The sequence below is a fragment of the Schistocerca cancellata genome, chromosome 3 (genome assembly GCF_023864275.1).
Source record: "Schistocerca cancellata isolate TAMUIC-IGC-003103 chromosome 3, iqSchCanc2.1, whole genome shotgun sequence".
Taxonomy (NCBI): domain Eukaryota; kingdom Metazoa; phylum Arthropoda; class Insecta; order Orthoptera; family Acrididae; genus Schistocerca; species Schistocerca cancellata.
The window spans coordinates 414,600,149-414,618,014 of record NC_064628.1 but is presented as its reverse complement, the minus strand read 5'-3'; the positions used below and the strand labels follow the sequence as shown (position 1 = coordinate 414,618,014).

At 40.0% G+C, this 17,866-nt stretch overlaps 1 protein-coding gene across 1 annotated transcript in view; it reads left to right on the top strand.

The window, feature by feature from the left end:
* Positions 1-4,270: 4,270 nt before the first annotated feature.
* LOC126175162 (solute carrier family 22 member 7-like) overlaps positions 4,271-17,866 on the top strand; it is an 89,599-nt gene continuing 76,003 nt past the window's right edge. The window contains exon 1 of the mRNA XM_049921747.1: positions 4,271-4,408. Within this exon, the coding sequence (XP_049777704.1) occupies positions 4,385-4,408 (24 nt within the window). The 5' untranslated portion in view covers positions 4,271-4,384. The remainder of the gene's footprint in view (positions 4,409-17,866) is intronic.

Genomic DNA, 17,866 nt, shown 5'->3' with positions numbered 1-17,866 from the left:
GAGTATCCAGTGCTGCTGGCACTTCACTGCCCAGCTTGGTCTGGTTGGTGACTACAGTCTGTGATAGTGGAGGTACTGCAGTGGCAGCAAGAAATGGAAGAGGTCCTCCAGGTGCCTCACTCGTTTAAATAAAGACATAGTATCTCTGTTCCTACCTACTACCTTGAATGTGAAACCAATCAAACTTAAATCAGAGTGGTTTGGGAACCACAGTGCAGTTTTAGAATTTCATCGCCATTTTAACTTAGGGCGACTGGATTCCATACACATGGAATCTGGGAACCTTGCAGGCTGTCCTCGGGTACGCCATCTTGAATTTTCTACTTACGAGGGAACCTCCCCATCGCACCCCCCTCAGATTTAGTTATAAGTTAGCACAGTGGATAGGCCTTGAAAAACTGAACACAAATCAATCGAGTAAACAGGAAGAAGTTGTGTGTAACTATGAAAAAATAAGCAAAATATACAGACTGAGTAGTCCATGCCCAAGATAGGCAACATCAAGGACAATGTAAGCGTAGGTGCGCAGTGGTCTCGTGGTTAGCGTGAGCAGCTGCGGAACGAGAGGTCCCTGTCAAGTTTTCCCTCGAGTGATAAGTTTACTTTCTTTATTTTCGTAAAGTTATGATCTGTCCGTTCGTTCATTGACGTCTCTGTTCACTGTAATAAGTTTAGTGTCTGTGTTTTGCGACCGCACCGCAAAACCGTGCGATTAGTCGACGAAAGGACGTGCCTCTACAATGGGGACCGAAAACTTTTGATCGCAAGGTCATAGGTCAACCGATTCCTCCACAGGAAAACACGTCTGATATATTCTATATGACACTGGTCACGGCATGTGCGTCACATGACAGGAATATGTTGTGGACCCACCTGACTTGTACACTTTGCGAATGGGTAAAAAGATTCTTCTATCTTTCTCGATTTAGGTTTTCTTGTGGATGTGATAATCACTTCCAAAAAGTGATGAAAACATAAGAGTTTGTGAGATAAACTGAAAACAAAAAATTAAAATTTCCACTCGAGGGAAGACTTGAACCAAGGACCTCTCGTACCGCATCTGTTCACGCTAACCACAGGCCCACGGCACTCCTGAGCTCACTTTGTTCTTGTTTTTGCTTATGTTGCGATGAACTACTAAGTTTGTATATTTTGCTTATTTTTTCATAGTTCCACACAACTTCTTCCTGTTTTCTCGATTGATCTGTGTACAGTTTTTCAAGGTCTATCCACTGTGCCAACTTAGAATTAAATCTGAGTGGGGTGCGATGGGGAGGTTCCCTTGTTAGAACAAATGATGTGGCAACCATGCTATCCTCGTATCCACAGCTTTGCCATCCTTGATACCCATCTTGCAAATTGACATCATATAGGTTGTCCTCATATTCCCAGGACTGCAATCTTGGAACGCCATCTTGGATTCTGATGTCATAGAGGATTTCCTTAGGTTAGCCATCTTGAATTTCATTCTTAGAACACTTTGCCTATGTCCACCATGTTTAATTTTTTAATTTCCCTTATTTCATACTTACAAAATTTAGCTATTTTGAATTTCCTAAGATTTTTTTTCAATCCCCCATCACTTTATACATAGGGCCCCTGGCTGATGTCCACTGTGAGATCATAAGACAGGGGGCAGAATTGAGGGAGAACTTTGGCAGCAATGAAATTTTTTGACATCATCGAAAAGTTTATATGAAATCTGGCAACAATGAAGACTGTCCCTCCAGCCCTTGACAATAAAAGAAAAAGATGGTTAATGGCATGTAGTTAGAAGAATCAAGTCACATCATCGAAAAGTTTATATGAAATCTGGCAACAATGAAGACTGTCCCTCCAGCCCTTGACAATAAAAGAAAAAGATGGTTAATGGCATGTAGTTAGAAGAATCAAGTCAAGCTGACTTGATCATAAGTCAGCACTTATTACATTTTTCCTCACCTTCTTCTAGATATTATTTGGCTCATCGGCTTAGAAGTGTAGGATGTCTATCTGCTTGGGCTCTTGTTTATTCTGTCTTGCTATCTTTCGCCGTGCCTTAGCGATAAATCTTTCACAGTTCTGCGGTAATCGTCTGCCATAAGAACTTTAGAAAGCAACTGAATAACCTCCAAAATTGTAATATGGTATTTTCCTCCAAAGTGACACTTGCATATTATTCAAGGACACCGGTGATCTTAATATAACACCTAATTTTAATGTCATTTCTATTATCACTATTATTATTCATATTTAGGACATTACTGAAACAATATTTTTAAGCTCAATGTAAGGACATTTACATCGAATTATACTGACACTGCACTACCTATATTTCATGCCAAAGAAAGGCAAACTGACGAGAAAAGCATTCTCTCTTTCCCTGCGCTGGAATGACACGAACAGTGTGTGAGCACTGTGAGATGTAGACACTATGACATATGGAAGTTGGGATCAGTCCGGGAGGTGTGTACGGATAGTCAAAATTGTTAAAGCGACTGCTCTTGAGAAGCGGGATATCTGGTTTCGAGACCAGGTTCGACGCAATTTTTTTTGTATCTATAGAATTACAATACAGTTGGTGTAACATCGTACTCGCAATTTGCGAATACATTTCATGATTTAATATGGCTTTGGAATGTCAGCAGTGTCTGTTCCTTCAGACATTCAGGAATGTATGAAGGACATTTCCATTGAAATACACAGACATTATCAAATACGAACACTGCACTACCTGTATTTCATGTCAAAGGAAGGCAAACGGAAGAAAAATACATTATCTCTCCCTGTACGGGAACACAGACACTACGGCATGTGGAAGTTTGTATCGGTTCGGGAGTCGTCCACAGATAGCCAGAGTGGTCAAGACTAGTGCTCGCGATAAGCGGGAAATACGGGTTCGAGTAGCAGTCCGGCAGAAATTTCCATGTGTCTGCAGTAAACCATACAGCTGATGTAATATCTTGCTCACAGTTTGCGGATACATTTAATAATATATGGTCATATTTATGCAAATTGAGATTACAACAGGCAGTGTAGCCCTATCTAGTACCTAAACAACTGATTGCTGTAGTAATGAGTCAACTGAAGACAGATGCAGAACACTATAGGATACTTTTGGTGTGGTATAATATATATATATATATATATATATATATATATATATATATATATACCAAAACACACACACACAGCACAAAAAAATTATATCACACCAAAACACACACACACACACATACATACACAAAGATGCATACACGAACAGATCACAGATACTTCAGTAATTACACTCGGAAGTTTGCCAATAACATTCGATCTTTGGCAAAAACATTTGACAGTCGGCAACAGAAACCAAAACATTGCATTGAAACAAGCCTTCAGTTCATAGTGCTGTAGAATGTGGGTAAAAAACCGCAAATTGGCATTCATAAGAAGAAGAACAACACCAAAAATGCAACAGGAACGTAATATGTAAGAAATTGTCCTCGCAACCGGTTAAGTACAGCTCAAAACATTACTACTTAATAGGAAATACCAACTACCAGAACTGTTTATAACCTATAGGTACAGTGACAAAAATGTAAATTAAATAGCAAACATCTGTACATATTCCAGGCCACTGGTGATGCCTTGCAGAAAATAAAGGCGAAACGCGTATGGCACCAAAATTTTGTTTTATTCAGTTGCTGTCAGACGATTCATAAGTAAAAATTATGAATATTGTGTAATATTCTCTCACAGTGTCGATGTTACACAGTAACCTTCCATTTCCTTTATCGAATTACGTCAGAGGCTCTTTCCAGATGTTACAAATTCTAATCTTTCAACAGAAAAATTTAGCAGCATGCTTATTTAACACAATATAGCAAAAGAAAGCGGAATTTCCCCGTAAGAGCATAAAGACTAATTGACGTGCGGCTCACTTCGGTTATCTCTTCCGTGCATTCTCAGAACTCAATTACGGATATCGCCCGCTGTGGCACAGGCGTGTCAGGGCACGCATTCGCTTGTTTGTGTCTCTTCACATGCGCGCATACACATTAATGAGCAGGAAAGTATCAGCTAGTTCCATACAAAAAATGCGATAAAAGCAAAGGAGAACCAGTAAAGGAGAAAACAATTCGATGGAAGGCGGTTGCTGAGAGTCAATTGCCAGCCTAACGCCTCATTATTCTATCTACATGTAATTAACGATTTCAATGTCATCCTGCAGCGGCGCAGTTCCTCTTTCAGCCTCTCCTTGTCGGTCATTCCCCGTATTGTTCCCCGTTATGGCGACTGATAACGTTGCGCTCCACCTGGTGACGACAAAACACGCGCGTACATTTAGTCCTTAGTGTTGTCGGGCACCTCCTCTCGAGAACATTCATTTCTTCCTGTGGTCGCGCAAGTCTGCCGTACAGAAATGGCTCCTAACAACTCGACAGTGGTACGTTTTGTTTTTTGCTGATGACATCTTTTTGTATTTGTGGTAACACCTCTTACAACTAGCAATTTTAAGCAGTTTCTATGTTCATTTTAACAGCCGACTTTCCGCTTTATAATAACACTGTTGTTAGTGTAGCTTGTTGCTCGTACATCAGAGTATGTGAAGTTCTTGTTTATTATAAAGTTATCATCAGATTTGGCCCCCGTCTGTCAGACAGTTTTGATCTCTTGGGAAGTTTCGTAACAGTGTAGTCTACGCTATAAAGGGAAAAGTCTGCTCTTAATACACCCCCTAGACTGTGAATAAGCCCTTTATACGCTGCATCCTCCTTCCCAGAAGTGGTTTTAAGGTGTCTTGAAATTTAGCAACAGAGAATAGTAGAAAAGTTTGTTACAGTGTCAAAGATTCCGAGTGGAAATCATCTACAGGTGGACAGATTTCTGTTACCCCCTCCCCCTTCTCCTGCCTCCACTCGTTCGTTTCAAATCTCATGGCGGCCTATAACTTTTCTTTACAAAGATAAATCATACTTCATTGGCAACTTTTCGTTTAAAGAATTACTAACATCTACGACAGGTTGGGGCTAAAATGGAACTGAGAAGAGCGTGTAGCAAACTGAAGCTGTGATCTGTGGTATGCTAGGTCAGCCTCATTGTAAAATCACGGTACACGAAAGCCTCGTAGATGTTCAGTTGAAATTGTAAGCGCCGTAAGTCTTATACCATAGTATACCCTTTGAGAACACGAAGCCAGAGTGAGGCAGTTTAATTTTTTTAATGACTGTACTTTTCTCTTCACTTTTCAAGTTGGAAAGCTAGTGTAATGTGCTGTCAGTGCGACACTGCAATGATAACTGGACGAACAGAAATTTTTAGTTGAGTAGTCGCGAGTGCAGGCTGGAGAGGCAGTGGCAGTTTGTTGAATGGTTTTGTGTGTGTACTTGTTAACCGAGCAGAATGCTGGATTAAGGTAAGTCACACGGAATAGTCTAAATGTTTATCGGTCTGGAACTTACGAGATCGATCGCTATCGTTTGCTTACAGAGGATCTCAGAGTGAAGAAGACGACGTCAGTGAATCCAGTTTGGAACGCAGTTGTGTGAATTCTCTCATGATATATCAAAAGTCGAGTTGTCAAGTGTGAAAATTGTGTCATTTCTTTAAAAACCGTCATTCTTTAGAATGGTGTTCCACGAAATTTTGGGAAAACTGCTGGATTTTTATTTTTTTCAGTCGTCAGTGTTCTGTCTGGTTTGAAGCTGCCCGTCACGAATTCCTCTCCTTTGTCAACATCCTCATCTCAGAGCAGTACGCCCAACCTGCGTCCTCAGTTGTTTGCTGGACGTATTCCAGTCTCCGTCTTCCTCTACAGTTTTCCCCTCGGCGGCTCCTTCCAGTACGATGGTTATTCCCTGAAGTCTTAACGCGTCTCCTATCATCCTGTCCCTTCTTCTTAGTACTTTCCATATGTTTGCTTCTTAGGCGATTCTGTAGGTAACCTCTTCATTCCTTACCTTATCAGTAAACTTAATTTTAAACATTCTTGTGTATCACCACGACCCAAATGCTTCGATTCCCTTCTGCTCCGGGTTTCCCATAGTCCGTGATCCACTACCATACAGTGCTGTGATCCAGATGTACGTTCTCAGGAATGTCTTCCTCAAATGAATATCAGTCAGTGCTTGGTTCTAGCAGTCTCCTCTTGGCCAGGAATTCCCTTTTTGCCAATGCTAGTCTGCCTTTTATGTCCTGCTTGATTCATCCGATATGGGTTATTTTTATGCCTTAATTTTATCTCCTTCGTTACTACAACTTTAATGTTACGTTGCTCGATATTCTCACTTCTACTATGTCTCATTACTTTCGTCTGTCCTTAGTTTACTGTCAACCCATATTCTGTACTACTAGTGTATGCCAGATCGAAATATCGTGACAGCAAATTATAGAGATCCGGCGGAGCTATACACTGGTAAATTTTAAATTTCAGGGTGGTTTGATGCAGTTCTTCAGGTTTATGTGTCCTGTACAAATCTTTTTATAGCTACTTAACTACTGCAATCATCCTCCTCTACAAACTGTTTTGCATATTCTTCTGTTTTCCCCCTCTAGCGCTTCTTCCAGCACCACTGCCCATTTCTCTAGTAAGGATGTTTCTACTATTCCTTGCTCACGTATTCTTTCATGTGTGTCTTCTTTTCTTACTTTATCTGTACACAAGTATTTACTTTCTTCAGCAGCACCATATATCAAATGCTTCCTGTTTATTCTTGTCTGGATTTACAATGTTCTATGATTCATCTTCATACAAATGCTGCCACCAGACGTAAATTTTCAGAAACATCTTCCTCATTTCCATATCAACATCCATAGACGCAAAAAGGTTCCTTCACCTGTGCCAATCTGCCCCTGATCCTTGCCATGCTGCGAAGTCTGACGCTGAGGAAGTTCACTTGCGGTGGAATACCATTTACTTTGTAGTTGTTGGAACATCATTTACTTAGTACTCATTCTTAGCTCTCATAAACGTCCATTACTTGGTAAGAGGGATTTGTATTCTTTTAAGATTTTATAAAATTCATGACACCATGAAGTTCTCTGCCACTGCGCCAACATCTAGTGCCGATAGTCACGTGCCAATTTCAGTTGCAGTTTCCAATGTCGTGGCGTTAACATTGGCATACATATGGGTTGTTGGCTGCGGAGGCCCATTGTTAGGAATCTCGGCATACTGTGTGTTCAGTCATATTTGTACTCTGTCCAGCATTAAAGTCTGATGTTAGTTCCGCCACAGTTCGCCGCCTGTCCTGTTTTACCAGTCTCACCAGGCTAAGACGTCCTACACCCGTAATGAAGGATGACCGCCCAATCCCACGACGTCTGGACGTGGTTTCACCTCGGTTTCGCCACGAGTTGAGGACACTCACAACGGCACCCTCGAACACCCGACAAGTCGTACAGTTTCCGAAATGCTCTTGCCGAACCTACGGGCCATCTCAAAATGCCGTCGGTCAAACTGAGATAGATTTCGCGCCTTCCCCATTCTACATATGGACAACACGTTCACTGATATTACACGCACCGTGCGTGCGTCTGACTAGCAGTCATTCCTCGCCAGGTGGCGCTGCTATCGCATGGACAGATTTATATTGATAGTAGGTCTGTTGTCATAGTGTTCTGGCTGGTCAGTGTATATTGTCCGACTGTTCCAATAATCCCAAATTCACCTACTGGGCAGCAGAATTATTTCCTGTCTTCTAGAACTATGTCTTAGCCAGTTTCGATGTTATGCAAGTCGTTTTCTCTGTCTACTACTCTTCATCACCTTCAGCTTTGCTCTGTTTCTCCTTAAGCCACATTCCGTGCTCAGTGTCCTGTCTTATACTTTCATCAGGCTTCAAAGTCTTCCTTGAGTCCAGGCTGGAGACTACGTCGTCTGCAAACAAAATTCCTCCCCCGAAATTTTCTTTTAACATTTTCAATGCTTTTTCGACGTAAAAGTTTAGCGATAGTGGTGTTAACTTGCAACCCTCATTAACACGAACTTTTCTTTGGTATTATCACATTTAATTATTAGTTAAGTATTCAAGCTGACAGGGTCGCAGTAGTAAGAGTCAAACATCGGGCAAGGAACGACTTTATTTCTCATATGGCGCGTTTCCGAATTTATTCATCATCAGATACCCAGAAGGAATTCCTGAGCATAGATATAGACTTTCCAGTTGTATATGAAACAAATATTCGCAGACTGTATGTCACATTTACATTACTATCATATTTGTATATTTTAGACGTAAATTATTCGTCTCTTTACATTAGTACCAATTTTCTGCAGACAATTTGCATGTTATTCTACCTTATGTCGTCGAAGACTTCTCTATGTCAAAAAATGTTATTAAGGTATTGTGAAGGTTCTTTAATCTACTTTCAGTTACTAGGCTCAAAGTCGAAATGGTTTGCCTGTACATTCTCCCACCCTCAAACTAAAATGGTCTTCGTCCAGTACGTCTTCAATTTTATTTTTATTTATAATAGTCTGATCAGAAGTTTACTAAAATATTTTATCGGGTTAATTATTTGATAATTCCACGATAATTGCTCCGTTCACTGCAACCACCGTCCTTCATGGCGTAAAATAGTCTGAAAGTGTGAGCGAGACTGGTTACCCTTGCCAACAAATATTTTATTGCGGTCAGGACTGTTCCTAATTCAATTTTATCATAATCGTTCGATAGTTTGAACCTTTTTGTGCACGTGCCTTTTTCGGCAATGCTATGGTGATGTTTTTCTTTAAAACTTATGTTAAGTTATCCGTTTCTCACTTCTCCCATAAATTTCAGTAGCTCCATAGGTTTGCTGCTGACTTACTTGGGCTGATATTATTCACTGGTCTATCAAAATTTGATGGCGTTACTGGATCACCTGTTTCCTCCGTATTGTCTTCCTCTTGGTCTTTCATCACACTTCGTAACAGTTTCTTTCCATGACTCGTCGTTTCGAAGTACTCCAATTATATATATCACCCACTCTCTTGCATCTAATAGATATTGACATCTACATCGTAAATTAACGCTTCTATATTTTGCTTTCACGAAGTGACGTTCAGTTTTACCGTTAAGTCATGTTGATTTCTCCTCAATATCGTTACAGCTTTCTCGAGTTCATTCTGACATAGCACGTTTGTAGTAACTGTTAATCTCATTTCTAAGTAACCCATAAACCGTGGGTAAGCTCCCTCGTTCTCAAGATTCTGCCATTAAGCTCGAGTACTCTCCAGATCTCCTTCATTTCTGCTTTCGCGGTACATACTGCATACTTTCTCCCTTTCATCTTCATTATATTACTCCCCTCAAGGCTTTTATTTACGCCAGTGGTCACTGCCTCAAACAATATATACTTTGTCTCGTTCTGCCTTATATTTCCAGTATTTTATCGCGTGTCTCCCCTCCACCCATTTGCATCATCCTATCGATTTTCTGCCTTACGTCTATCGCTACTGACTCGTGATCGATATCCGCATCTCCCTATGCTCTGTAGATTACGATTTCATTTCTAAAAATTTACTAGCTATCTTCTCATCTAAATCAGTATTCGATTTGTTGCCTTGTAATCGGGTTCCAAACACCTATTACTACCAAATTTTCATCCCCTACACATATTTTAGCATTTTTTCTACTACTAAAACCATGTATTATGCTGTCAAGGGGACACCACAGTGATCCGTATATTCATCTTGAATGAGTAACACAATCGAGATCACAATACATTTACTTCTAACATCCATAGATAGTCTATTGAGGGCCCGTAACGTAGTAATTTATGTAGGTCACCAATTAATAATAAGATCGGTACATATGCGACTCGATGTGTTGCCCCACAATGGCAGCATTGACTCTTAAATGAAAAAGTTTGACAACCGCTGGTATAACATATATTTCCTTCAGAAAAATTTACCTACCGAATATGAAGTGCCCCTTTGACTCAAATGTTGTCGATGACCTAAGCGTCATACGAGGAAACGGAAAGACAGTACAAACTCAAGGTGAGCGCTCGTTCGTTAGCTCATTTTTCAACTGTAATTCATTAAAAACGTGCAGACATCACCAAATGTTAGATAAGCTGAAAGCTGCTCTTGTAGAATGACGCCTTAGCAGTGCTAATTGCAGTGGTGGCAAGTCATTATTTCTTGATAGCTATGAAGATTCTCTGTTCCCTCTCATATGTTTCTCACCTTTATATTAAGAACAAGCAAGTTTTAAAAAGAATTAAGGGAGCAGAGCGTTGACTGATAAACCTTCGGTACAACGGTGTTCACAATGCATGTAAGTGAATGACTAAGTAAACTTTCTGCGTGCGAGTACACATGCGACGAATCGTGCTTTTGTTTTATCGTTATATGACTTTTGGTTAATCCAACTGTCTAGAATTTTCACTCTACAGCGGAGTGTGAGCTGATATGAAACTTCTTGGCAGATTAAAACTGTATGCCAGACCGAAACTCGAACTTGGGACCTTTGCGCACACTCCGCTGTAAAGCGAAAATTTCATTCTAGAAACATCCCCCTGGCTGTGGCTAAGCCATGTCTCCACAATATCCTTTCTTCCAGGAGTGCTAGTTCTGCAAGGTTCGCAGGAGAGCTTCTGTGAAGTTTGGAAGGTAGGAGACAAGATACAGAGCACTTGCCCGCGAAAGCAAAGGTCCCAAGTTCGAGTCTCGGTCTGGCACACATTTTTAATCCGCCAAAAAGTTGCAACCTAACTGTCGTTAGATCGAGACAGTTCTGTTCAGAAAAGTGAAACGGACGGTATTATCGCTTTTTAACAACGGTATTGTTGCGTGCACTTCGTTGGGGGCAATGTCGACACTGCTCTATATTTCCCCAAAATTCTCTTCTTATGGACCGCGTAAGTAACTATTTATGATTTGCCACCTGATCTGAATGATCCTTCATTCGATTAGCTTGTGATTTGTATTCTCTTGATCACATTACTACGGGTTTCTTTCTTATTTTTAGAATTGGAGGATTATCTCTGCCTATTATTTCATGCCCGATGATGGTCGTTTGTTGTATCCTTTTGTATCTTTCTGTGATGATCAAATCTCCAGTTGCAGTACTTTTTCTTTCTTTTCATTTTATGTGGATTAGAGTTTAGTATATCTTTCTTAAGGGTAATATTCCGTGGCTCTATGTTCTTACGCAATTTGTATTATTTCTAGCATACGTGACTCTTTTGGAAATCTTTATTTTTTTTTAATTTTCCTTTTTCTGCCGTTTTATATTTCTTCTCTCTTAATCTAATCGAGGCATTCAGTTTCATATAAACATTATGGTTTTACTCCCTTCATGTTCAAATTAATCATTCAGCTTCCGGTGAGAAATGGCTCTTATCATTAACAGTAATTATTTCGAGTGATTTACTACGCGAAACTTAATAGTTCACTTTCAGAAATTAATGTTCGTATAGGGACGGACTACACAATAAGTTCATGTCCATAGAGCAAAACGTGAACTGTAATTGAAGTGTACTTATTTGAGAAGTAGGATTAACAGATTTATTTCGTATTGTGATTACCAGTAATTGGAACATTCACCAAATCTATCTGTTATTCTGATTATATTCTCGATAGTTGTTGTCATTTTCCGTAATATTTTGCAGCAAGAATAGCTATTGCTCAATTTTGTTTCACGTAGTTGCCTTATCCGTCTTCAGTAATTTTCTTTCTAATAAAATCTTAAACATGGTTGCGAAACAGCAACTGTGTAACTCTGAAGAGGTCGAAAAATCAGTCAACCAGTTGCAAATAAGGATTTATTAGCCCCTGTTCATGGTGTCGATATTTGTAAAAATAGCTTCTTCAGAAGTATTGCCCTTATTATATCATATAACAGCACAATAGATTAGATGAAGCCGGGTGGCTCTTCTCATAAACTAAAACAAAGAATTATTGCAAGATATGGGTTTAGAAAGCCACAGATTACATATGTCATACTTCAGAATAACTACTCATTAGTACGTCCACACAGGTAGAGGCCACTGCCAACATTTAAATGCAGTACACATCACAGGATAAAATATTTGCCTAAGTTACATGCACCTTCTGCCAGAGATTAAGGCCAATTGCAGTTGGGACAGGATGACAAAACACCTCTTAAGACATTAGGAAATAACTTCCATTATACTAGATAGAGCTAGAGGGTAGAAACTGTGGATTATGAGGGTAATCCGAAAAGTAAGGTCATATATTTTTTTTATAAGAACATAGACCTGTTTATTTCTACAATGGTTTACATCATTTTACAGCTTGAACATTTAGCTATATTTCGACATAATCACCATTTCTGTCGATGCATTTTTCTAGACGCTGTGGCAGTTTTTGTATGTCCATGTCATACCAGCTCGCCGCGCCATGCTGTTCAGAAAGTTATGAACTGGCGTGATTGTTGCTTGGTCTCAGGTGTAAAGTGGTATGCTCATGTTTGGTCACCCGTGACAACTGAGTCCAGAAAGTTATCCTATTCGGCTGCAAGGCGGTGAAGAAATGCGCGGGAAGCATCAACTTGTTGCCGCATGTGGTCCTCAGTCAGCATGCGTGGCACCCTTCTTGCGCACACCTTCCGGTGGTTCAATGTTTCCGTTAAAATTCTGTGAGTAGTGCTTCGAGAAACCTCAGGAACTAACGTGCAGAGATCATCCAGGGTGATCCGCCGATCTTCACGCATGTTTTGCTCAACCTTCAACACTGTCTCCTCAGAAACTGCCGGTCTCCCGCTCCTTTGTTCGTCGAGAATTTCGGTCCGACCAGCTGCAAACTCTCTACACCACTTACGAACATTTTTGACATCCATGCACGACTCAGCATACACTTCCGTCAATTGGCGATGGATTTCAATCGGCGCAGTGCCCTTCGCGTTAAAAAACCGAATAACTGCGCGCAATTCGCACTTGGCGGTAACATCCAACGGGATCTCCATTCTCAACGGCTGCCAAGCCAAGACTGAGCGCCTCAGAGCGGTTTGCGCATGTTTACACACAGCGCGTGAAGCACTCTTCATAACAGTGTGACCAACTGCCACACGAACAGAGTTCTGTACTTTTAAAATAATTGAAGACCTTACTTTTGGGATTACCCTCGTAGATAGAGATTAGAACACAACCAGCAAATATTCGAGGACATAGGTTGCAATTGCTATTCTGAGACGAAAAGGTTAGCACAGGAGAGGAATTCGTGACGGGCCGCTCAAACCAGTCAGAAGACTGATGGCTCAAAAAGATCCATCATAATTCGGATTACTTCACTGTAATTGTTGTCTTTAAATAAAGGTGTTATTTCTGTTCTTCTCATAGTGTATGTCTTTCGTATACCTTTTGTACTATACTGTAGCAGGTGTTTCTAAGCATGATCCAAGTTTCATCGAACTGTGTTACTTGGCAGTGGCACATTATGCGAAAGTGACTTTCGTACTTAAGTTTTACGTAGCAGTGCACCATTAGCGCCAGGAAATGAGCAATTGAATCCCCTACATTCAGTCCTGGAGACTGATTGACGGAAAGATCTGCTTGTTAAAATAAGTTTATGGAAATTTTGTAGCTAGAGAAATCGAGAGTAAACCAGCAGCCTTCGCCGTATCGGACCCAAGTCGTGAGGCCCTGTTGGCAACAGTTGAGCTTTTAAAGAAGTTGTGGGTATGAAGTAGTGAGGGAGTGATTCTCAGCGATCAGTACAGTTGTTTTCCGGGTTTTTTGAAAAAAAGGGGGCGGCTTAATGAGTGGAAATTTGCTAGGCAGGAGGTTTCATATGAGAGAATGGCGACATCCGATAGTCGATGTAGTGTGTGATAAGAACGAGGCCGAGTTGACAAAGAATTATAAAACACAATAACTTCCATTTGTTCCTGTGGATACCTGTGGTGATTTTTAGGCGTTTTCCTCAACCTTTTAATGTTGTATTGTTATCCGGTTTTATTTCCTGCAGGAAATACTATAAATCGGTCTAGAGACTATTTTCGTAGCCCGTCTCTAGGTCCAGTGTTCGGATATGAGTGGCTTTCGATGGTAGTTGGATAGCTACAGCGTATTAATTAGCGGTTTGCAACTAGACAGGCTATATGGCATTATTATACACAACTCAAATTCGACTGGACAAGCGGTTTCTGTGAGCGATATGAGACGTAATATTTCAATGTAGCTCACAGAATCAAATGAGACTGGTCGTACACAGTTGCTTTTAAGCCGAAAGTGAAGTACTAAGTGAAGCCAGGACTCTTTTCATTAGTATCGACAACTGCAATATGAAACAGGAAATATGAAACAAATAATTACGTGAATAGAATGAAGGATGAACAGATGAAATCGATCCTGTAGGATAATGATGTCACTGACCAATCGATTAGACTTTACACCCAGAAGTTTGAAAAAGATCGGTCAGATCCATCAAATGTTTATTTGCATAAGTCATTCCGTTTCACATTAACTCTCGCTACTGTCTGCAGAGGTAAGCTTCTCTTTTTATTCTCAATATTTGTGCATCTGTGTCTTCGGTTTATCTCTTTCCTATTCTTTAATTATCTGTGCATGACTGAGATCAGTAAGTGTTAGTTTTCGTAAGGGAGGCTAGTAACTGTTGTACGCTAGGGCTGTTGTACCAATTGTGGCAGTTTCAGTCGAAAGAGAGAGACGTATATTGTTGTTGTAGGTCAGGTATACAGTAAAGTTCGTGGGAGGAACACTGCTCATCTCTGGCTTTCCCCGTCCCCGGATTAGCCGAACGGTTATACGGCGCTGCAGTCATAGACTGTGCGCCTGGTCCCGGCGGAGGCTCCAGTCCTCCCTCGGGCATGGGTGTGTGTGTTTGTCCTTAGGATAACTTAGGTTAAGAAGTGTGTAAGCTTAGGGACTGATGACGAGGAGGTGTCCTCCGGTCACTCTATAGATGGAGGTTTTGGAATGTACTTAGTTTGTAACATTTAACCTTTTTGGATTTTTGGGGAAAATTAAGTTGGTAATGGCGGGAAGACTTTACTGTTTCTTCCACTTTGATAGGGAGTAGTTTGTATGTGAGTGAGTAGCCCAACACGTTTGATGTGGTGCAGAGAAATACCCTTCCCCCATACAGAAATAAACATGAAATTGCTTTTAATCTGCGAAGTAAATTTGTGTTATGCAATCGCTAGAAGTGCAGGGCTGGATTCTGTATTTTTCGCTTGGAACTAGGTGGCTTTGTTCAGCTGTCGTACCACATGGGAAATGGTAATATTTATGTCTAATCTATATTTAACTTTCATTAAACGCTTGTGTTTTCAGCGCGTGAGGATGTGCACTGAAAGTTACAAATTTAAGATATTTCTTTCGAAAACAGGTGAGTTTTGTATGTGTGGCTCATGGTGTGTTAAGCCATGTGTTGCTCAGAGAACAGTGTATTGCAGTTCCTTATTAATCACCGGAAAGATCACCGGACACAGCAGAATGAATGCTTAAATGCTTGCATCATTTTTCGTCGTTTCCGAGTTGTGTAATTTTACTGTAAAAATAATGGTGGAATAAAGTTTGTGAAAATTCTATGTGAATAATGTCACCCACAGGGAATGTAAGATCTCGGTTTGGATAAAGCCCAAGGTCTTATCCAAACCCAATGTCAAATACTGTCATAACATCTTTGTATTTCATTGTCACACACAAAGAATATGAGTGATAGTTTGCACATGCGTGTATTTATGCCTACTGTAGAAGGTACAGCACCTGAAAGTAGAAAGACAAAAATATTGTTTCTAACATTATGATGTAAAAAAATCTCAAAATTTAATACGCCCGATTTCCCGATTGCAGTACAGCCTCAAAAGGCGACTACAGTGCAAGAGGGGCAGAACAACACACTTTCAAACATCAAACAAACTACTTAAATAAATATTACGCCTGACAGTGACAATAAATTCTAGAAACGCGTTGTGCTAAGCATGAAGAAATTACGTAACTGCTGCAGTGCATCATTATTTAAATTACGGAATTTAGTAACTTACGCTAAGAGTTTTATTCGTCACACTTTTAGCCTAACTAGTCGAAACAACAATCTTACACACATTGGTGCTAAATATTGAGGCTAGGCACAACACTAACGTTAGATATGAGACAGCGTCAAACTATATATAAATAAATATAGAAATCAACGAGATCATTGACTGGAATTGTGATGATAATTTTAATGAAGTGTGTTCCAATGGGGGAATCATAGTTTAGGCACATTTCTGCATATTCTACAGGAAATTGAACTACCTATAAATTTTGTTGACCATTAAAAGTTTCGAAATATATTCGCTGAAGGCGAATTCGTTGACACCAGCTGTATTAGGGATAACTCTACCCAGTAATGACATATGAAAACTTGTGTCGGAAGGGAAGGTCACCATGAGAAAAAGATTGAATAACCAGGGAAGTGTCATCGTCCTACGAGTCGAGTCGGTGAGAAACGGCAGAAGTTTTAATAACGTGATAGGGAAGCTAGAAAACCTGAAAAGCGAAATGATAAGGCCGGTGGTGTACTGCCAGTACACCACTAGCCACAAACAAGAGGACTGCCATGCGCCATCGCCTCCGGCAGACATTCCTGGTCCGAAGATGATCTGATAAAAAGATCGAAACTGGTCACCATTAAAAAAGTTAAGCGATCAAGACTGCTTCCAGTTCATTTATAATAATTACAGATCGCTGTTTTCCTATATAAGAACTATGTTCTTTAAAATGTTTTACTACAGTTTCCTGTAATTTTGGACGAAGTGACATACTTGGTGGCTGTTAATTAATTAGTCCGAATGCTGATTTCTGAATTTCATATTACGCTAAGTTTAGGCATATATAGATTCAAAAACAAATACGTTTCACAAGGAAATAATGGAGCCTACGAGAACTGTATTGCAATTTTTTATACATGTAGATTGTAGGCAGAAACAATATCATATATGCTAGAATCCTAAAGTAATATTTTAGAAATCTCTAGGTTTGGTTCTAAGGCACGCCAGTTTCATGGAAGTTTTGAACCATTTTACATGAAAGACTACGACAATTCTCGGTCTGTTAAAGTAGTAGTTGTAGGAAAATAATACGGGCCTAAAAGATGATGATGAGGTCCCATACTCCGAGGAGCGTAGGGACCTACGCGCAGAAGAAAAGCAGTGAACTTTAAAACCTACTTATGGGTAAAACAACTGAATTGTCTTTATCTACAAAAAAATGGTTCAAATGGCTCTGAGCACTATGGGACTTAACATCTTAGGTCATCAGTCCCCTAGAACTTATAACTACTTAAACCTAACTAACCTAAGGACATGGCACACATTCATGCCCGAGGCAGGATTCGAACCTGCGACCGTAGCAGTCCCGCGGTTCCGGACTGCAGCGCCTAGAACCGCACGGGCACCGCGGCCGGCCTTTATCTTCAGTTCAACCAGTGTGTATGTACCATGACAACACCCCTCCACACACACACACACACACACACACACACACACACACACACACACACACTTGAATTTCAACATTTATATGTGCAGCAGAATCAATGTATTAGTGGCGAAACTATGAAACCTTACTAATGTTTTGTAAGCTCAAACTGATAATGAGTAAAGTTGTTTAACTCAGTTGCTAAATATGTTAGCTACGATGCCATGATAGAAATGCTTTATCCACTGCAGTATTGGCCTCGATGCTATTCTTAACACTCAATGAGGTGATTGTAAATCTCGCAAATTGTGAGACGAATGAATTATTTATTTGATTATATCACAATAAAACATTTGGTATACATACCTTAATAAATACATTTTAGTGGTTTTTTGCAGTTTGTGCTCGATAAAATTTTAGTGTCATAATACAGATTTTCGAAAGTCGTAAATGTTTTTATGGTATTTCTGTTTCATTAATAATAAATAGTAGTTATATATATATATATATATATATATATATATATATA